Genomic DNA, 23,042 nt, shown 5'->3' with positions numbered 1-23,042 from the left:
GTAGCCCAAAGCTTTTAGCGATTGGATTCTGCATGAGTGGGTTGCCTGACTTTGACCTCTCTGCAGAACCAGAAACCAGTCTGGATTTACATACAGGAAGTTAAGTTCAAGATTTTGTTGAAGATAGATGCTTGTCTTGAGCTTATATTCTGTAAAAGAACATAGACCAGCACTACATGCACCTCTCAGGAACCCAGTGTTGGTATGCGGAGTGCCCTGGGGCAAGACCTGTTCTTGTCCAGCCTCCCGTGCTTCCCTGCTGATCAGGGTTGTTGGACTCTCTTCTTAGTTTCTCAAAGTTTGGTGTTTAAGGGTCAAGTCTTTATCACCCTGCAGGCATGTGGTAATAAATGCTAACTGCCTGCTTGCTGATCTGAATGGTTCTTTAAAATATGTATGTGATCTGTGTATGAGACATTTTTGGCAAAGTCTCATCTTGTGGCCAATTTGCAGACATTTGACATGGCTTAAGAACTTGAAAGCAGATGTTTGAGCGCTCTGTATTTAGGTTGATTTTGGAGCTCTGCTTTCTGTGTGATGGTGGGCTGTAAGAGTTGTTTCTGACCCGTTTGTCACTGTCAGGGCACTTGGCGTATCGACATTAAATCTTTCTCTAGCAGTAACAGGAGCTCACAGCGCTGCTGTTTCATCATCCCCTACCTCACATTCTGGGCCAGCCGAGCGCCAGGGAAGCCTGTCCTGGAAGGAGTGGCCTGTTTGCATTTTAGAAGGAGCAGCATATCCGGGAAGCCAGCCTGCAGGCCCAGTGGCATGTGGTATTTGTGGTTTACCCATTTTCATGTGGCCACTTTGAAGCTGCTTTTTAAAGACAGACATTACAATGTTTTAAAAAAAGAACACATGAAAATAGTACCCAGATACTGTGCAGAACAGAGCTACTGGCATCTTGAGCCTTCCTTATCTTACTGTTGAAGCTCCTTCTCTAGGTTGGGGATCAGGGAGGCAATGGGAGTGGGTGGGGATCTTCTAGAAGACACCAGATGGGGGGTGGTCATTCTTTGACCACACCAGGTCTCCCCGAGGGGCCTGTCAGTCACTCCAGGCTTGGAGCCTGCTCGTACTCCTAGGGGGCTTCTGCCTGATGGTCTGATTCACGGTCCTTTGATCTCCCTTCAAACACTGAGTTGCTTTTTAAAATTAAGGCATGCATATGGCTGTGTAGTAACAGAAATCAGTTGGTGTTTGTTTAGAATTCCAGAGGAAGTGTTTCTGTACTTTGTCCATGTCCTGAATTTGCAAACCTCATTTGAATGAGTACTTCTTCATCCCTGGAGTGTGGTGGGGAGGGTCCCCGGGGGCACGTTAGGGTCCCATCCTGACTGCCCAGGGAATCCTCAGGCGAGCTTCTAATACTGCTCTGATGCCTCGGCAAAATAATGCATTGCACTTACATCAGAGCGTGCCCTGGAACCGTCGTTTTCAAGGGTAGGAAGGATTCAAACTTGCTTTGACTTTTAAAAAGTTTGGGGGAAAAAACTTTATTACAGAAGCACATAAAAGCAAGAAGTTAAATCTGGCTGCAAAGAGGGCAGGAGTAAGAATGGTAACTCCTAATCAGCCATGGTAATGACAGATGTCAGGTTTTGACAGCATTCCGTCAGGATGGCTTGGGACAGTGTCTGCTGGGAGATGGACCTCTCCTTTAGGAGTTTCTGGGGGCTCAGGTCAGAAGTGAAGAACTTGTCTAAGGCAAAAAAAACCCAAAAAACTGGTGATGGAGAGGAGTGGAAGGGGTGGATTTGAAAGGTGCTCGGTGCCTGGAAGAAAGATAAGAAGCAACTTTTAATAAAAAAATATGTATCCCCAAAACACCAGTATCCCTTTCATGCTTTAGGGAAAAGTGTTTTGTTGTTGTTTTGTTGCTGTTTAGTTTTGGGGAAGCTCCGTAGACCAAGTGACTTGTCCTCAAATGACTTACAATCTAGTTAGGTAGAAAATGATTTCTCCAGACTGAGCACTTGAGGGTGGGGGTGATAGCCTTTGTGCTCTACCTGGTACTCTTCCTGGCACACAGAGTGTTTGTTGAATGAATGAATATTCTGTTTTTAAAAAAATATTTATTTATTTTTAGAGTGGGGGAAGGGAAGGAGAAAGAGTGGGAGAGAAACATCAATGTGTGGTTGACTCTCATGTGTCCCCTACTGGGGACCTGGCCTGCAACCCAGGCATGTGCCCTGACTGGGAATAGAACCGGCGACCCTTTGCTTAACAGGCCCATGCTCAATCCACTGAGCTACACCAGCCAGGGCTGAATGAATATTCTTAAAATTATTTCCAAAGTGTTTCCTCCCTTACAGTGTTATGATATGAATTAGGTAATAACCAGAAAGTCTTAATTATAATTTCATCCACTCACTTTCTTCCCTCCAGAGTAATATGTACCACCCCAGACATGCCATGGGGTATCCACAGTGGCCTGTGTGTGTTACGCATATGTATCTTCATTTATTTATGACCTGGCATCTTACTAGTATCTGTCGATTTCCTTGAATTTTGCACCCACTCTATGAAATGGTGGCAGGTCTCACTCTCTAAAATGTGAGTAGATTTGTGACCTTGATTCCATAAGGTAAGCTTAGCCTTTCAATCCTTAATTGGGCACCTGCTTCATTCAGACACCGTACAGGGTGTTGTATAACACCTATAAGCCTGGAAGGCTGGAAGCGCAGACCAAAACTTGAAGAAGGTGGTAACATTTTACTGCTGCCCACCGCCTGTCCTCTGCATTTTTGAAAAAGAAACCAAAGCAGGTTGTCACCTGGGTTCCCATTCAGATGCCATCTCCACGCAGTGCCTTCTGTGATAACCGCCAGGTTTCTCTGCACCTCTCGGGTGCCATGCAGGGCCCCCAGTGCGGCATCTCCTGTTGTGGATGAACAGTACTGTGTCTCACCCCTCCGCTAGCGGGAAGCTGACCCACTGCGTTGCGTCCTGTGTACGTGGCAGGCACGTGGGGGCTGTCAGATCGTACAAAGCGGTTTACATCTGAATGTGGTGAACACGAGGGGTTCCCGTAACTGAACAGTTTATTTGGGGTGTGGGAGTGAAGTAGCTTCGATCAGAGCCTGTGTTTTTAAAGTCAGACAAAGATAAAGGCACCCCAAGTGGCATTTGAGGTGGTGCATTTTTAGCCTTTAAGAGGAAACAACATCTACCAGACAAATCAGTTAACGTTTTGAGAACTTGAAATTATTTTTTTTCTTTAATGAGTAAAATAAGCCCTAGGGAAAATTATAAAGACCTTTGGAGTAACTCCTCTTGGGAATAGATGTTTCCAGGACTTAGTTGCCCTTAATAAAAACCGACTATGAAATTAATTGAAATAAGCTATAGTGACCCCCAAATCGGAAAGTATTGTGTTGCAAATATGCTTTAATTGTATTTACTTTGAACAGAAAGGGCTATAATACTGTGTAATTCTTTTTTAAAAAAAAAATTTTTTTTATTTAATTCTTGTTCAAGTACAGCTTTCTGTCTTATATTCCCAACCCTGCCTGCGACCCGCCCCATGCTCCCCACCTCCCTCCCATTTCCACCCCCCACCCTTAGTTATTGTCCATGTGGCCTTTATACTTGTTCATGTGAGTCCATCCCCTTTTCCCCTATGATTCTCTCCCCTCTCCCCTCTGGGCCCTGTCAGCCTGTTCCCTATTTCAGTGTCTTTGGTCATATTTTGCTTGCTTGTTTGGTTTGTTTAGATCCCTGTTAACGGTGATATCATATGGTATTTGTCTTTCACCGCCTGGCTTATTTCACTCAGCATAATGCTTTCCAGTTCCATCCATGATGTTGCAAAGGGTAGTAGTTCCTTCGTCCTTTCTGTACAACCACTATGGAAAACAGTATGGAATTTTCTAAGAAAACTAAAAATGGACGTGCCTTTTGACCCAGCAATTCCACTCTTAGGAGTATATCCTAAGAATCCTGAAGCACCAGTCCAAAAGAACCTATGCACCCCGATGTTCATAGCAGCACAATTTACGATAGCCAAGAGTTGTAAGCAACCTAGATGCCCATCGGTCAATAACTGGATAAAAAAACTATGGTACATTTACACAATAATACTGTGTAATTCTTATGAGTCAGGTAATAAAAGATGATTGTTGGTATTCTTTTGTTAAAAGAGATACTAAAAATACTTTCTGGGCTTACTGAATTTGAATTAAAAGCCTGATTGTCTCTTTGTTCTTTCCCCAAATCAGGTGTTTTGTTAATTTCTGGGCAGGGGAAATAACATAATTTCCTTCTTGCTCTTTGTGTCATCTTTGCCTCTGTCCTTGCACATGCCCCAGAGTTCCGATTTCGCAGCCTTCCACGACATGCTGGCCTCAGGAAAAGTCACTTCTTCCTTTTCTGAATGTCTTTCGGAGATCACTTGCCGCAGGTGTGTTAATTACCTTCTCTTGCTCTGGGTACAGGATCTGGGGAAACTTAAATGTCTTTCCTGTTAGATTTTAAGCTTCTAGGGGACAGATTATCTTAATCACCATCCTTAAAGCCCATGTACAATGTCTCTTATCCTATTTCCTTGGGAAGCCTGGCCCTTGAGGATATTCTCCTGTAGCCTCCACACACTGTTATCATTTGCATTGTTGGGGGATTATTTCAAGATAGTAGTACCATTCACACTTTATTAATTTGTGAGATAAGATTTGTAGCAGCAAAGACGGAAGCAGTGGAATCAGCCTCTTTGCTTTTGACTTCTTGCCAAGCCCAAAGCAGGATGCTGCCCCTGTGGCGGGCTTTCCCCCTGTGGCGACTTGTGCTCGGGGCACCATTGCAGAAGGAAGTTCTCAGTAGCACAGAACTGCTACTAAATTCCAGAGAGCAGCTTTCAGGCCCTCGGGGCAGATGTTTCCTCCTTACCGCTTTCCTATCTCCTTCTTGGCATAATTTAGTCTCCTTAAGCCTCTTATCTACTTCCTGATGCAAGTCTCTATACCTGACTTTTGCAATCCACCTTTGAAAAAGAGCCACCCGTTGGCCAGTCCATCTTTCTTTCAGTCTCCAGGAGGAGGGTGTGTGCCTGTGTCTGGGGACTCTCGGCCAGCTGGCCTTGGACTGGGTAGCCTTGAGGACCGCCCATGGGGTTTTGTAATGACCCGGCCCTTGGGGTTGGAAGAATTTGGGTGTGCCCCAAGGTTTCTTCATCACAAAAGGATTATAAATAAAATTTCTAAAATCTTGAAAGAAGACTACCCCTCAAGGGCTCTCTGCTGTTTGTATTGGATTATAATTGGCAACTAGCTTGTGACTTTTTGAAATAAAGAGCATTGTAAATTCTAATTAATTACACAGGATTTCTGTTTTTTCCTAAAACATAACACATGTGAGCCATTTTATATAAAACACTTAGATAATGGGATTGTTGTCTTCTTGGTGGTAACGTACATTTGACTGTCAAGATTAAAACATATGTTCGAGTGTCCCATTGAAATATAATGAGAGGCCTGCTGTGCATTGGTTGGCACCGACTGACACATGGACTGTTTCACAACCTGACTTTTGAGCTTTACTTGATGTTTTACTGACTGTTGTCACTCCAGAGCAGATGTCACCTTAAAACGATCGATCTCCGATGAGATTATTTATTTCTGTTTCGTAGCCAATAGAAACAGACCTTTTCAATTACGTAACCAAAAGAAATTAATGTAGCTACTTACGTTTAGGATAAAGGAGTGTGTATGAACTTAGAAAATTTAGCATTGATAAAATAGTCTTAGGAGAATGATTGTAGCTCATTTTACAGATACTGTGTCGTGTGCACTCTGCTCGGGGGTTATGCCACGGCATGGCATCCTTCTTACACTGAGGCGACTCTGGGGACAGCCTTGACTTTAGATGCCTGGAGAGAAAAGCACAACACAGGGTTCTTTACCAGTGGTTTCTGCGTAGCCTGTCTTTTTCTGCCTTCAGCCTGTCCATGTCTTTATATTTCAAGTGTGACTCCTGCAGGCAGCATTTGATTGGCTTTTGCTTTCGTGTCCATTCTAGCATCCTCTGCCTTTTCATTGGAGTCTTTTGTCTACTAACATGTAATGTAATTATTGGTGTGGTCCAATTTAAGTCTGTCATTTAATCATTTATTTTCCGTCTGTCTCCTCTGTGTCTGTTCCTCGTTTTCTGACTTCTTTTGCATTATTTGATTCTTTTCGTTTGTTTTTAGAGTTACATTTTATTTTTTGTTCAGTTATTTGGTAGTTCCACATGTTATTATAGTGATTATTCTAGACATTATAACATTATATAATGATATAATATGATTTATGGATATTATAATATCCATTCTTAACTTTTGGGGTCCATGGAGAGTTAAATATTGTACCACTTTATGTAAAATAACAGAAATCTTGCATCCATTTAGGCCTGTTTACGGTTCATCTTAACTCAGTTCTGCTCTTTATGTTTGGTTTCATATTTCTTCCTTTTCACTTCAGAGTGTGCACTTTGACCAAGGCCATTTATTTTGAAGAGAGGCTCACTTTTTTTTTTTTGTCTTTCCTTGTTCTGGAGGAACATCCAAGGGGCTTGGATGTTAGGGATTCTAACCAGACAGTGTGGGGCTGTGGGGAGACAACTGTAATGTTGTGAATATACTGATTCACCACGATTGTATTGGCATGCGACATGGATGCAATGAACCTTTCCAACATAAAAAGTTAGAACTTTCTGTAATAAATAACTATAAAGACTTAACTTTTTGAAATTTACCTTTAAAATATGGTAGGGTGAATGTTTGGTGGAAGGGCTTAAGACAAAATTATCAAGGTAATATTTTTCAAGTGGGTGAATGTTTTCTGAATTATGACTAGGAGACAATGATAAACATACATACATCTACAAGTAGTATTTTATAAGAAAAGCCAACATTGTACCTCTCCTTAAAAACAAACAAACAAACAAGCAAGCAGAGAAAGCCCCTCAAGGTTACCCTGCAAAAGTTACCATACACAATTCCTTTTCTCTTTTTCCTTCTCTTCTGCATCATTCTTGTGAACTGTGTCAACATCAGCCCATGACTGAGTTCAATGTGAAGATAGAAATTGGTGGAACACTTGGAGGTTAGGAATTTTTACAAACATATCTTTTTGTTGCTTAGTTTTAGAAACACCCAGTTTTTAGGGCAGAACCAGGAATGGAAATAGTGGAGATTTGTAGATCTCAATTGTGCATGAGAATTTTGAGACTGAGCTATTTTAAGAGGGTTAAATTCTGCAGCAGAATTTCCCTCTGTGATTTGAAAGTGGTGTTTTAGGCGTCAAGATTGAATGAAAGGGGGGTACCATTTTGAGAGCTTTTAAAGCAAAATACATGAAATCAAAAGGTAGAGACAGTTATCTAAGTTCAGGAAAGTTTCCCAAGATAGAATTTGTTCCGTTAACCACTTTCACTAATGGAGAAAACAGTCTGTGAGTCCTCGGAATGAACTTGACGGCTTTAGCAAATGATTTCTCCTGTAACTCATTGAGGGAGAGCCAGAGAGACTGAAAAATAAGCCTATGCTTGGAAGACCATAAGCTTTAGGTGGTGGTGGTGAGGAGGTCGATGTCAGAGCATCTTCTCTCCTTTGCAGTGTAGGTGAAATAAACGGAGAAGGAAAGCGGTGGTGTGGGGGAATAGGGTTTGGGGAAAGCAGCCCTGTCATTGCCTTCGATGGCCACTAAAGCAGAACCACTGTGGAGATTAACATTCTGAACAGAAATAAGATGGAGGAGGAACATAAATACCAGCTAGATAATTTTGAACATGCAACCCAACATTCCGCCCTGACAGAAAAGAACAGATGAGCCCCAAACCAGACTTCCCAGACCTAAAAGCGATAGGTACAGCTGTTTGGAAACATGCAGTGAACATGGCGTTGGGAGAGTTTGGCTCTCCACAGGCAGCCCTTGAGCCGATCTGGAAATGAAGGGGAGACTTGCATTCGATGTCAGCCTGTCTCTATTCTTAGAGCTCAACTAGAGGACAGAAGAAGTGGATAAAACCGTGCTCTTGATGTGGTCAGATGAAAACCGTGCTCGCCTTACGTTATCGTCATTATATGATAATAAACCGTTCATTTTTTGTGCATGGTAAATAACAATGCTGACATGTTCACGAAATAATGCAAAGCATATGGGTCACAACTGGTTTTAAGTAAAAACTTCTCAAGACTTATTTAGGTCCTATAATGACAGAGCGGGCTGGAAGACTGGCATGTGGTTTCGGTTTGTGGTGTTAACTGTTGACCTTGGTGATGGGACGTGCTGATGCTGTCAGGCAGGAAGGGCAGGGTTGAGGCGGGGCCAGTGTCCTTCTGGGCCCACCTTTGGTCACTTCTCTAAGCAGTGAAGTCAAGATTGGTGTCCGCACAAATGCCGGTAGTCCAAGCCAGTTTCCTCAGGGCTTAAGTGCTTCAGGGGGTAAATTTTTATGGCAGTTTAAAATCAGGGCTCTGTAGGACCCTGAAAGAACAATGATGTCTGTTAGCGTTTATCTCATATTGAAATATACTCTCCATTAGATGAATCCGGCCCAGTTTGGGGACAACAATGAAGTATTTCTGGACAGACAAGAAAAAATTAAGTGTTAAGTGTTAAATTACTTTGGTGTTTTGACTTGAAGTAAACCCATGCATGGCAGGGTCACGGTGGTCTTACGAAGCCTGTGTTTGCATGAGCATACATGTATGCACACACACAATCATAGATTATTCATGTTAGAAGTAGTTTTGCATCACTTGGGATCTAATAGTAGTGTAACTGTAACCTGGATTTCGGTCCTAGGAGCACGGGAAAGGGCTGAACTAACCAACACCTGAAGAGGTTGGCAAGTGTGTATGGTCGGGAAGTTTATTTGTATTTGCCCTAATGTGCTTTCCTGCAGTTTCTTGCCAGTGATGATTATGATAGTGGCATCTCTGAACTATTGTCTGGAGGTGGAAGGAGTGGGAGGGGAGGGGGAGGTTGGAGGGAGAAGGCTAACAGTGCTTTCCTTCCCTGCGTGAAGGTCATAGAAGAAATAGATTTCCTGTTTACTGTACTCCATGGAGCTCACTGCAGTCGGGACTGTAGTGACTCTGGAAACACTTGGAGAGAATCCACTCACTCATTCATTTGTTCAGCATTTGGTATTGGTGATGTCTCACGTTCATAGGTCTGTGGATAGAAAGAAAGCCTGTGTCCAGAGGAGTTTACGCTCTGGGAGGGAGTCTGAGGTATGCATAACTGCTTACAATATGGAAAGATTCCAGACATTAATCAGGGCTTTCTCCTTTGTAAAGTACTTTTATACACTTTTATTTAATCATCTAAGCTAAAGCACGTGGCACCATTTTCCGGTGTGTACATGAAGAAACTGATGTTCAGCCAGGGTGAGTGACTCAGGTCCTGAAGTTGGTAAGCTTCGATGCGCATTATCTCCCAGTGTGAGTTACGACCATCCCGAGGGGAGAACGTGGGTGTCTCAGGGCACCTCTCAGCCTTGGACCATTTTCCTTTAAGGAAACTAGCACTGACTTCACAGAGTGATTTAAGGATAAATCTGATTGTAAACACAAGAATACCTTGCTCAGTTCCTGGCCCATGGAAGGTGCTCAGTAAGTTGTTGATATTGCTGGCTCCACACACTTTCTGAAGCAAAGTCAAAGTCCTTGATTGAGTGATGCACTGGCGTCTGGTTGGCCAGACTCAAACTCTTCCTATGTCCCTCTCCTTTCCCTGCCTCCAGACCGGCCTCTCTCGTGTGCACCCTGTGGCCCCGTGATTTGCAGAGATGACGTTGACCAGTGGTCTGAAGCAGGGGTCGGTTCTGGCTCTGCTGTGCCACAGGGCAGTGTTACCTCACGTTTGCCTCAGTTTTATCATCTGTGGCTGAAATTAATAATAATTTATTTTCAATAGTTGTCACATCTAAAAATGATTAAATATGAAGTACTTTGGGAAAATGCTGGTACCTCTAATCACTGTGCCCTTGGGCCACTGCCCTGCTTATAACCCTGTGGTGTGGCTCCCAATTGCCTCTAGTCTTTTCTCTCAGAGTCTGCCCATTTCTCTCATTACCCTTCTGTTCTTACAAAAGTTTGCCTTTTAGCAACCTAGGACTGCTCTGAACTTACCTTTGTTTTCACCTTTTAGGTGTGCAGGCCCTCTCTGGGCCAAGGAGTGCACAGAGAGGCCCTTTGTCTTGCAAATGAATTCTTTAGGACTATCCCCCGCCCCCGCCCCGCCCCGCAGCTTTCTAGGATTTTTGAGGTCCCTGCCTGGTTCTGCAATATTAATCTTTATGATTTCCCTTATCTTGCTGGTTGCCATTTCTTCTCTGTATCTCTCTTTCCTGCCTTTGACTGAGAACTCGGGAAGGAAGGGATGAGTCTTAATTCTCTTTCCATTGCCAGCATGTTCTTGACACAAGGTAGACTCTCAGAAAGTACTTGCTGATAAATTAAGTAGAAGACGAACTTTCCCTAAGTAATTGCATGATCATATTGTCAAAATTATTTTTTCAGTTAAGCTAGAGAGAGCAAAATTCATTCTATTAGTAAAGTTTGAGGAGGGGAGGGTCAACATGAGGCCTGGCCTGGCCTTTCTTGTCAGGCCTTACTTTGTCATCACCGGGCACAGTGCGAAGCTTGAGCATCTGGGATTGAACAAGAACCATGGCAAAGCCATAGTACCATTTGCCTCTGGTGGGCCTTACAATAGCCGTCATTTGTGAAGGCAGTAGTTCTGTATTTAGCTTCCTGATGGTAGTATCGCCTATTTGGTATCTGGTGCCGTTTTTCTAATGTTTGAACAGATTTTTTTCCCCTCATCATTTTGAAACTACAGTGGATTGTCCTGAAAATATCTCAGTATTATCCAGTTGTGGACACGTGGTGTAACATTTTCCTCTTTGGTTCTCTGAATTGCCCGGGTTTTAATAAATTGAGCCATAAATATAGCACATGTGTTAAATACAGCATAGCTTTATTTAGAGTACAATAAATCTGTACCATTTTGGCTGACTGAGAATGTATGGAAGAAAGGTAACATAGGCCACAAAGGATGGATGGCTTATTCACTTACCTTAAGAATTTGAAGGAAATAAATGACTGGGCTTTCTGTCTAACGCGCCGCAGTGGCCCTTTAAGGGGCCTGTAGTTACATTTGATAAACACGTCATAGTGAGCTTATTCTAAGGACTTTCCATTGTCCCCTGCAGCTTTGCCCTGTCAGATGAAGCATACCGATCCCTGCGAGATCAAGATAAAGACCAGTGTATTCTCATTACTGGGGAAAGTGGAGCAGGAAAAACAGGTAAGACCACCCTGGACAGCCTCACTTTCTCCCCTAGAAGGTAAAGGCTGCACAGAATGACGATAGCAAAGAGGGCAGGTGCAGCTCAAAAGCTTGAAGCTGTGCGGGGCCATTGAGGGATCCTTTGTGGCAGGCCACTGAGGTCTTGGGCCACTTCCCTAGGAAATGCCAACTTATCAGGGCTTTGGGAAGCCACAGCCTCAGCTTCTCTCTGCTAAAAAGTGAGGGAAGGCACCAGGAAAATGGGGGATTTCACTCTAAAGAAGTTTTTCTCTGAAGCCTAAAGAGTTGAGATTTTTGTATATATTTTTAGATGGACTGGCAACCTCCCTAAAAAACAAACCTCTCAAATACAGGGATTATGCTTTTTCTCTTATGCTTGAGTGAGACCATAATTTTGATACATGGTGCTCAGCTACCTGGAAAAGATAGAAAGAGCTGCTCTCTCTGAGCCCAAACTTGACAGGTTAAATCTGCTGTTGGCGGTGGATCTTTGACAGAACCGATAGTCCATGAAGGAGGAGGAGGATGGTAAGGGAGATGGTTTTTTTGTAACTGTTTCATCTGTAGAATGCTCTTTTTTTAAATTAGAGTATGGTTGACATACTACGGTATTTTAGTTTCAGGTGAGCATCATAGTTATTCTACCTTTTATATACCCTGTGATGGGATCACCTCGGTACGTCTAAGTCACCGCCTGTCACTGTTCAGAGTTATGATGTTGTCGACTGTATTCCCTGTGCTGTTCATTACATCCCGAGACTTATTTACAAAATGTTCTTGTATCATGGCTAAGACTGTGATAATTGCTCATTTATGCTAGTTTGCCAAAGTGGGATTTAAATGTTCCCACTTTCTTGGCTAGTTAGTTATCAGATTAATAACCTTGACTTCCTAATGATCCCCCATGCATGTTTTAGTCAACTGACTGCATCTGTTCTGTTCACAAGCCCTTGGCAAAATTAGTGCCTTTAAAGCCTTACTCTCTGCTTTGGCGTGGCTTTTCTTTCTACACCTTTTCCTCCTGCACCTCCACTTTCTTTAGGAATAATACCTCCTCTCTTTGATAAGCATGTCCACCACCCTTCCGGGAGCCCACAGAGACGTAGCACCCTGCCTTTGCAAGGTTGTACAGGTTCTAGGCTCTGGATGGGCAAAATTGGAGGGGAAAGACTGGCATGTAAGAATCTAAGGTATAACAGAAAGCATAGTTGCATATAGTTGGATTTTAGTCATAGACCATCTAGTGTGGGGTCCCCGCCAGGGGCAGCTAGACTCCCTCTTCTGTAGTGATGGAGGGCTTGCTGCTTTGTGAGGCAACCTGCTGAATTTGCCGTTCAGGTCATATTCATAGAACCATCCCAGTTTGATTTTTCTCTTCACCCTTCCATCCAGATTTCATGGCCACCAGTTCCCTGAATTTCTTAAGCTGGAAGAGTAAGACTCATCCTTGATTTTTTTTTTCCCTGTATCTCCCACATGAAATCCATTTTCTGATCTTCTTAGTCCTACCTAGAATATCTCATGCTAAGTTGTTTCTTCCTTTTCACTGGCCACATGGAGACTCGAGTCAAAGCCACCCACCATTGTTTCCCTTGAGTTCTATTTGTAGTGTATCTAACTGGTCTCTCCCTTTGCCCTCATGGTACTAACTACAGACCCTTTTCAGAGACATCAGAGTGACCCGTAAACATGAATACTGGTTTATGCCCTTGGGTTGATTGAGATATAATTGACATACAACCTTGTGTAAGTTTAAGGTGTACAGCATGATGATTTGATATATATATATATATGATATATATATCATGAAATGCCTACCGTGGCAAGGTTGATTACCACACTCATCACCTCACGTAGTTAGCTTCTTGTGTGTGTGCGAGAATGTTTAACGTTTACCTTTTTGGGTATGTATATATGGGAACTTTTGACATTTACTCTCTTAGCAACTTACAATCATAGTCTTAAAAAAAGCCAAACTGAGTGGGCTTGTGTCCCGAGGTTCTCCGCGATCCGGCTCCTGTTTCTGCACCTTCTCCTCAGGTTCCTCTTTCCTTCAGCAATTGCGGCTCATGCTACGTTTCATGAAGTCTTATTCTCTATTGTAGATTGGCAGTGTTTCATTATTTAGCGCTTCCCATACCTTCTTAGATCATCTATCTAGATCTCTGGATATGGGTTCTTACCTGTATTTCCTCAGAAGTTTGTGATATTTTTGGCTGTTCAGAATTCTTATTTTTTTTCTCCCCATTAGGAATTTTAAGAAGACGTTAGTGTCTTTGGGGAAAGTTTTTGCCCCTTTTCTGTCACTGACCAGCTCTTCCTTAGGAAACAGCATTAATTCTTAGAAGCAGTACCGCTTCTTGTTTGTTTCCAAGTTGGCCCATAGAGATGGAAACAAAGCAAGTGAAACACGGCGTCCTTCGACATACAGCATTCGTATGGCTGGTGTATCTCCTGCCACCTACCCCACCCCAATCCTTTTGATTGTATCTGTAAGCCTACTTTTTTATTTATGCACAAGAGAAGAAGAGATGAAAGTATTTTTAAGCCTATTAATTATTTTATGTTTTTACTTATTCTTGGTCTTGATTAAAGATATACAAGGTGGGGCAAAAACAGGTTTACAGTTGTTCATATGGAAAGTAATAGCAATAATTGATGAATAATAATATAAGAATAAACTGTTTCATATACTCACAACTATAAACCTACTTTTGCCACACCCTGTACTTTCTGAGGGTTTGATTATATCAGTTTGTTCCTAAGTGAGCTGTCAGATGGGGTTGTGGTCCCTGGTTTGATTCTTCTCCCCTAGTTCTTCATTCCTTTTGGAACATGTGCTCCAAGAAGACAGCGTGCCCATTAATTCGCTGCATCCATGTGTGACCTCCTCCTCCTACCCAGAGAGTGAAAGCCTCGTGGCTTGCTCATGGGGTGTGGCTCCTTCTCCTGGTATGCCCATGTATCCTCTATTGAAGAGCTGAGTGGGGGTTGCTGGTACCGTTTCAGAGGGCTGGCGTTCATTCCTTCCTGCGGAAAACAAAACCAAAACCACCCCATTGCCTGGTGGCAGTCTAGTGGCATGGAGTTCATTCTTTTCTGTAGTTTTTTTCCTCTCTTGATATTTTTCTACTTAATTACTTTTCCTGTTGATTTCATCGTCCCATTCACCACTTGAAATCCTTTCCAACCTGTTATTTTCCCTGGATGCAGCCCTTGGGGGATACTCTGCCCTCTGTCATGAGCTGAACAGTAGATAGCTCCTTCTCAGGCCCTCCCCTTCTCCCTGGGAGAGCCATTCTCTGACAGCACACAGGGTCAGGTGTTGCCCCAGGCAGGCCATTGGAGGGGGCGCCCTAGAGCAGCGTTTCCCAAACCTGCTGCTGCCCAGCACCAGGTTCCCCCTTCCCCAGATCTGGTGCTGACCCATACCAGAATAGTGAAATAAAAGAAGATAGGAAATTCAATCTCTGATTTTTTTGTTTTCATTTCAACACAGAAAATGTTACCAAATTACTGCAAAGACTTGTAAAAGCCCACTCTCATGCGTGGAATAGTAACAGTGGGTGGACTGACCCACTTTGAGTGGTGTGGATCCTTGGACCATGCGTTGAATAGCGCTGCCTGAAGGTCATTTGAGGTGTGGCTTAGTTTTGAGCTGCTTCAGTTGTCATTAGCCCTGAACTTCCTGGGTCCAGGAGGTGGGCACTCCTGAGAGCTGCTGTTTTTAAGTATTCATTCAACTAGACTCTTCATAGCTGCTGAGCCCTTCCTTTCGGGTATAGTTTCCAACAGCATCTCCTACTTCTCTGTCCAACGGACGTTTAGTGTTTTGCTCACTCACTCCCATCTTTTTTTATGTTTCTTTTTCATTTTTAAAAGCAGCTATAGAAAAGTTGTCTCAAATTTTATTATGACTTTAATTGTATTAAACTATAAATTTGAGCAAAGCATAGAATTTTAAAAAATATTTTATTTATTTATCTTTAGAGGGGAAGGGAAGGAGAGAGGGAGAGAAATATCAATGTATGGTTGCCTCTTGTGCGTCCCCTGCTGGGAACTGGCCTGCAACCCAGGCATGCGCCCTGACTGGGAATTGAACCGTGGTTGTCTGGTTCGCAGGCCTGCGCTCAATCCACTGAGCTACACCAGGCAGGGCACCATATAATTTTTTTTGTTGTTTAATACCTCTGTTACCTGGAGATTACTTATGGGAAAATGAAATGATGGGAAATTGTATAGAGATGGCAGTGGAACTTGGAGAGGGAGGTCAATCTCATTTCTTTGGGGAAGAGGGAAGTCGGGCCATTTTTGAAATGTTGCGTGTTCTTATTCACTAACATTGTGTTTTGAGTACCTGTAGCTGTTAAAACTTTGGGTTAGTAAATAAATGAAAGAAGAGAACTGACATTTATTGAGGGCCCAGAATGTGCAATGTACTTCATATATTTCTTTTCAATAAGAATCTTTACTTGCTAGCTTAAATCACCATGTAGTATCAGTGGTCTTATTTTTATAAGAAGTGATCATTGGGCTAGGTGGTAAGCCCCTGTTGGTAGATGATGATGTTATTGGTCTTAAATATTGGAGACATTCTTGGAGATACTGCAGGGTTATGGAATGTGGATACTCGAAGAGGCGTGAGCTTTTTGAACTCTTTGGGTCTCTATTTATTTTCTTACTGCTGTGCTAAATAACAAATTCATTATGCTCATAATAGTGCCTAAGTAGCTCTAGGCAGTGAGCTCATGATTTACTGCTGTGATGCACACAGTGTGTAGCAGAGACCCATGCAAGCACTGGTGGGAGCAGAGGGAACCATCATCCCTACGCTATTCCAAAGACATCAGAGTAAATCTTTGGGCCTGAGAATATGATCCTGACATGAGAAAACATTATAAATCACTTGGTTTCTAATTTTATAGTTACATCAGTTTCTAGGAACTCCTCAGCCATCTGCTCAAAGAGTTATGAGGCCTGCCTTGCTCATTAAGCCCTTTAGTTCTGAACCCCAAGTGACCTTGTGCTGCTTCACATGTGTGGTAGTTCTCTGACTCTGCCGTGACAGAGATGTCACTGACTTAACGTGGCCTCAGCATCAATGAGTGTTTCAGAACGCTGAATGTATCCACGCTGAGGCACGATAGCTAAGCAAACTTAAGGCCAAGACATAGCGAGCTTTTGTTTTGGTTTTTTCCCTAAGTGAAAAAAGCCTTTTTTTGACCAGCATGTTTTATATGAATTATCAGAGGTTTCTGGGGAGCTATCTCTCAGAAGCAAAGCTACTTATATACATATGTGATTTTGATAAAAATGTTGCCTGTCATGACTCCTCCCAGAGTAGAGGCTGTGTTTCTCATGGCAAGACCCATGAGACCCATGGGTCTCATGACCCATGACCCATGACCCAAGCTTCTGTACTGTGAGTATGAGAGTGCATGGCTGCCTGTCGGGCCGGTTTGCATGTGCTGTGTCGGGGCTCTTCAGCAGCGCTGTGGGTGCAGGACTGCTCCGAAGGGTATTCTTCTGTGTGGCCGGGTCCTGTTTTTTCCTGCACAAACGTGGCTTTGTTGATATAGGCAGTCTCATTCTTTAGGTCGCTGGACCAGCAGATCTGTGTAAGCTTAGTCCCTAGAAAAACTTGGGTATGCTTTACCAAGGAAATAGAAAGGTACAGATGTGGATAAATATAAGAATATGTGCATGTGTGTAAATGTGCAGTGGTCTCTACATGCTGCCTGGCCTATATCATGTAGGTCTTACATGATCTATGTGTGACATATATAACATTACATGTATCTAGGAATGCATACATGGATACTTGTTACTTTTTGGATAAAGTTATTAACAGCTCTGTGATGAGAACTTGGAATAAACCTTGCTTATATTCATACCTGTTTTGTTTTTGACATAGTAATTGAATCCATGTGGAGCTTGTTCAGTTAACATGCACAAGCTTTGATATCTTAGCAGTGAGATTCCCATCCTTTTGTCCTCATGGTTACAAATGACTTTCATTGAAATGTTTATTTTCTATTTTTCACTCACTTACTACTATTTCACAATGCTTTCATAAAAATACTGTACAATTACATGATTATGTAATTATGTAATAATTACATAATAACATATTATTCATAGCCTAATACAAAGTACCAGAAAATTCAGAGTAACATTAGTTATAATTCTTCCCTTAACAGGAATTTAAAATCCCCAGAATCATAAACTATCATTATAACCCCTTTTCATCATTTATAGAAGTGAATTCTGATCTAGTAGTATTTTTCACAGGATGTTCGTCTGTTAATGCGGAATATCTGTGAAACCCTAGGGGTTCTACCATTTTCTAGAGAGAAGAGATTTTGAGTTCAGAGACCTCATATTTTGCTTGTCTGCCTATTGCTGAATTTTAGGATTCAAGTTATATTTAAACATATGTACATAAATTTACATATGTAAAGTATCTATGAGTTAGAGAAAATAATGAACTAAGAATTGATTCTAAGCAATGCTGTTACATTTTGCTACTCCCCACCCTTAACCTTGTATCTCCCATGACTTATTTTATAACTGGAAGTTTGTATTTTTTAGTTCCTTTCCCCTTTTGCTAATTTTATTTTATTTTTAAAAAAATTTTATTTGTTTCATTTTGGAGAGGGGAAGGCAGGGAAAAAGAGAGGGAGAGAAACATCAAGGAATTGTTGCCTCTCTTGTACCCCCCCTACTGGGGACCTGGCCCTCAATCCAGGCTTGTGCCCTGACTGGGAATGGAACCGATGACCCTTTGGTTCACAGGCCAGCACTCGGTCCACTGAGCCACATCAGCCAGGGTCCCTCTTGCCAATTTTAAATACCAATGTTATGTCTAAAATGGTGGTGCTTTTTAGATTTTTGAGTACACATAAAGAGTACACTTTTTGGTCTCAGATAGAATCACTTTATACCTTTACAGTATATGGGAAAGGCACTGTTGTTGAGAATGTGATTACCGGATTAATGTAGCCACAATCTGCTCAAGAGCATTGCTTTGGATAATGCTTATAATATTATGCTGTGATTGCCAGGGTTGTGTGTAGTTGGTTGATATAACAGTCAACATAATTTAAAAACTAGGCTTGAAAATATGGAAGATGATAATTACTGATTCTTCTCAGAAATATAATATTTTTAATCATATACAAATTTTTGATTTGGATAGATATCTAAACATTTAAATACAATCTTGAATTTATTTGAACTTAGGTGCAGAAGAACCAAAATGAAATAAAGGGGAAAGCTTTATGAGATAACTGCCATTTCCTGTTTCCAAATAGGAAATATGAAAACACTCCTCCAAACTACGTTGGGTCTTGTAACTTATTCTTACTCGCTTACTTATTTCTCTAAAGAAATGAGTATCTCATGAATTAACTTAGGAAAAAAATTATGAGTTCTCTCTCTTAGACAATGAGACTTTGTTTGGAGAAAATTACTTTTAATCCTGACTTCTAAAAAATAGATTATTAAAATAAGCCCCGTATTAGAATTCTTGAAGGTAGTTTAGAATCCAAACATAGAACTTTTTAACAACTTAGATATAAGTATCATTGACTATATTAAATTTTTTTTCTGAATTACTAAATTATTTAAAGCTAATATAAGTGATCCTTAATTTCAATTTATGTTAACCCATCTTTCTCTCTCAGTAGACATTGTGAGTTTATATTTATGTCCAATTTAACAGCCAGATGATATAAGTCAAATTCAGATTACAAAAGATCTGCTCCTGGTGCCCTTTTTAAAAACAAGAACAAAACCCTGAATCGACCCATTTAATGGAGAACTTGTTTCCATTTAATACTGCCCATTAAAACATCTCTGAGAGGCCAGTTTAATTCTAGCAGCCACCAGAGTTCTGATTCTTGTTGACCCCCCAGTCTCCCATCCCATGACATTTTGTCCCTGAAGCCCTTCCTGCCCAGCAAAGGGCTCCGGAGAACTCAGTGTGGTCACGTATCTGAAGTGTGAGACTCGAGGCTATAGTGAGTTCTGTAATCACTGAAATAAACGAACGGCCTAACCTTGACTTTTACTACTGTTTGTTAATTTACCTAAAAGAAAACTTACATTTTCATCTCTGTGTGTGTGTATTTACCAGTATCTGGAACAGTTATTTTGCTTATAAATGTTTTCAGTCTTCTAATAGTATCATGGGTAGAAAGATAAACCAAAAATTCCCATTCAGAAAGAATAAACATGATATATGTGAAGGTGTGGGTGGGGGTGGGGAGCAGAGATGCTACTGAGAAAGCAGAACGAAGAGAAAGAAAGACTGCAGGTTGCGTCAGAGGCCAGACCGCAGAGTTGGAATGTGAGGCAATGAAGAGTTGGAGCCAGCTATCCCAAAATGTTAGGGATTGGCTGGGAAGGCAGCCTCACCTGAACGTGAAAGCCAGGAAGCCTAGAAAGAAAAATCTTGAAGTAACCAGAAGAGTTTCAGTGTGGACTGGTGGGTGGAGGGAAATGTGGCATCAAGAAGACAAAAAAACCCCTAGAAACTGTCCATAACTGAGGCCAAGTCAGCCTGAACTGAGCAACAATAGTAAGTGCATATAATTTACCAGCTTTTAAATAAACCCCGAGAACAATGGAACATGGAGTTCAGGACCTTTATACAATGGAGGTGATACGGGACAATGGCCTTCGGAGGAAGGGCATTGCAAAGATGACTAGATTGGCATTTCTGGGTTATAGTCTTTTTATTATGATCAGCAAAAGTTTAATGAAACCATAGCATTTCCAAGATTCTCAAATGGGGACAATATAAAATCTGCCATAAAAATTAGTTAATGATAGGAGGTAGAACACATTTTAATATTGGTACAAGGGCAATAGTTAGTCTTTAAAAGGAAACAGCAGAAATCAGCTGTCACAGACCACCAGATTATCTGTTTGGACCCATTGCATGACCCACAAAGCAAATTGGAGGAAGACCTAACTCCAGCCATTGAAGAAGTCGGTCTCCCTCCACAGTTCGCAGGGCTCCATGAGGCCGCTTACTTCCCCTATTTGCTCGCACTCCAGAAACAGTCACCTTAGGCCTTGAGAACTTTTTGTGACCTGCATAGATTCTTGGTGCCCATTGGCTTCTGTTACTTACTTTGAGTTTGCTCAGATGCCCCAAAGCAGTGATTTTCAACCAGTATACCATAAGAATTTTTAAAACACGTAATACCTGACTATTTAGTCAGGGGTACTGACCTCTTTTCACTTAGATTGTCAAATAAAAAAGTGACAACAGCCAACACAACAAGAGACATCTAGTGTGGATGCCCTGTCTTGAATCATAAATATGTAAGTCCTATAATACAGTTGCATTTTATGATTCATGTCACATGGTAAGGTTGAGTCTGATTCGTTAATTCTTGGTACCAGAAATTCTTGTATACAAGTATAGACACCTGATTTCTTAAAAAGTCACTTCAGAGCAAAAAAGGTAGGTAATCACTATTATTATTTTGGTAACTCAATCAAAGCATACCTATTTTTTGTCAGATTGGCAAAAAAAAATGTCTTTTGAGGTGCCCCAGAATTTTAGTAATTAGTCTGTGTGCCACAAGATGAAAAAGGTTGAAAATTGCTGCCCTAACGTGAATGTTTGGGCAGTGTGCCCAGGATGGCATCCCAAATGTTCATGGAATGTTTCTTCAACAATGGGAGATGGGGCTGGAAGCCGCCTGCGGGTCTTTGCAAGAGAAACGGCAGTGCTGAGATTTGCCCCCTTGTACGCAAAGGTACAGGTACTGTTGCTTATACTTGGCCAAGACTCCTGCTCTCAGACAGTGCCCAGAGCAAAGACTTGAGAGAGCAAGATTTGGGCGACTGGTTTCCTTACCTTGGCTGCCCAGCTGAGGGCAGATGTTTCATACAGCCGACATTTAGTCGTGGAGCGTTTCCAAGGTCCTGATCATGGAGCATTAGAACGGGAACAGCCCAACGAGAAGCACATTCCCTGGCAAATCAGTGTGGAAAACACAACTTTCTAGGTCCTTTTCCAGAGTTCCACGATGTACACGGTCCTCCAAGAAGCTCTTTACAAAAGAAAATTTGTTTCACTTCATCTAACTCTCTGTGGCCTCACCCCACCCCCGCAATTCGTTGGACATTAGGCCTCATTTTCCCTGAGTATCTATTCACATTCCTTGGAACTCTACTAAAAGGATCAGGTTCTAGGAGGCAGGTGCTGGGAGGGGACATGGAAGGATGAAACCACCAAAAACAAATTTTGTTCACCTCTGAGCCAAGAATTCTTGGTATGCCCTAGGTGGCCTGCTTTTCTTTTATCAGCTTACCTTTCAGAGTTACTGGTGAAGCCTATATAAACAACAGAGCCCTGAAAGGGCTATATTTCTTGTTACGAAATCCTCACATTTGCTGCTTAGTGTCTAAATTGAATTAAAAAGTAATTAATTTAGTCTAACTGTGAGCAAACCAGTTTGATATCAAAAATAATTTTTAAGCAGAACTGTTCTTTTAAAATTTTAAAATATATTTGGTAAAGATACGTTATCAAGTTATTTTTGGCCTGAATTATCTTGTATGATATAGTACTTGTATGTAAAATGATTGCTGTAAGAAGATCATTCCCCTGAGATTTTGTTGGTAATGTTACTTAGCACACTTTTCAGCAACCCACTGATAACCTTTAAGCACAGTTCCTATTATATTTAAATTAATGACGTGTCATTGAATAGAAAGGACAAATTTTTTTTATTTTTTAAAAAATTTTATTTATATTTAGAGAGGGGGAAAAGGAGGGAGAAAAAGGGAGAGAAATATTGATGGGCGAGAGATGCATTGATTGGCTGCCTCTTGCATGCCCACCCCTCCCCCCACACTGGGGACCTGGCGCACAACACAGGCATGTGCTCTGACCTCAAATGGAACCAGCGACCTTTTGGTTTGCAGGCTGGCACTCAATCTACTGAGGCGCACCAGCCCGGGCAGAACAAATATTTTTTAAAATTTTCAAAACATTATTTACTCTCAGGTATAAAGGCATTTGAAAACACTGTTAGTGGATCTTATCCTCCCAGTTTCCTTCCTCCAAATATGTATTTGTATTGTATTTTAATTTTGCTTAAGTTATTACTTTGGCTTGTTTTCATCCACAGAGGCCAGCAAGCTTGTCATGTCCTATGTAGCAGCTGTTTGTGGAAAAGGAGCAGAAGTTAATCAAGTCAAAGAACAGCTTTTACAGTCCAATCCAGTCCTGGAAGGTAGGATTTTCTGTGTACGTTGGGCCGGTGTGACTGGAACACTGGATCCAGTTTGCAGAGCACTTCAGAGACCTGGTTGCTGGGACATGGCCTGGGAGGGAAGAGGAAAGAAGAAGATTCAGGCCCAGGCCTGCCGAGCAAATGGGCTGCATCCTATGAATTGTTGGCTTTAGTGCTTAAAGGCGGGAACAGTTGACTCATGTAAAAGGAGCTTTTCCATTTAAATTATATTTTCTCTCTCAGTTGTAATTTGAACCACTTTAGTTTTACTTAAAATTATCCACTGATGTTTGCATTTGTCTTGATGTCCAGGAAAACCTTGGTGGCAAGGAACAGTGGGAGCTGACTGCTGTTTTATTATTCAGGACAATACATGTGGCTGCTTATTTCTGTTGTCAGGGAAACCAAGGCTATGCCCGAGAAACATCGAAGGGCCAGTGTTTTCACGGCCGCAGAAAGCTTAAACCTGATGGAGAGCTCAGAT

At 41.8% G+C, this 23,042-nt stretch overlaps 1 protein-coding gene across 8 annotated transcripts in view; it reads left to right on the top strand.

Moving 5' to 3' along the window:
- Nucleotides 1–23,042, top strand: part of MYO1B (myosin IB) — a 167,540-nt gene that overhangs the window by 64,356 nt on the left and 80,142 nt on the right. For all 8 annotated transcript variants that reach the window (XM_037043735.1, XM_037043740.1, XM_037043734.1 and 5 more), the window contains 2 exons: nucleotides 11,203–11,297; nucleotides 22,454–22,558. In XM_037043735.1, coding sequence (XP_036899630.1) covers nucleotides 11,203–11,297; nucleotides 22,454–22,558 — 200 coding nt within the window. The remainder of the gene's footprint in view (nucleotides 1–11,202; nucleotides 11,298–22,453; nucleotides 22,559–23,042) is intronic.

The sequence above is a fragment of the Sturnira hondurensis genome, unplaced genomic scaffold (genome assembly GCF_014824575.4).
Source record: "Sturnira hondurensis isolate 20B ecotype Veracruz unplaced genomic scaffold, ASM1482457v3 Scaffold0004136, whole genome shotgun sequence".
In the NCBI taxonomy this organism is placed as follows: Eukaryota; Metazoa; Chordata; class Mammalia; order Chiroptera; family Phyllostomidae; genus Sturnira; species Sturnira hondurensis.
The sequence above is the reverse complement of the archived record's forward strand: the minus strand, read 5'-3'. Positions and strand labels throughout refer to the sequence as shown.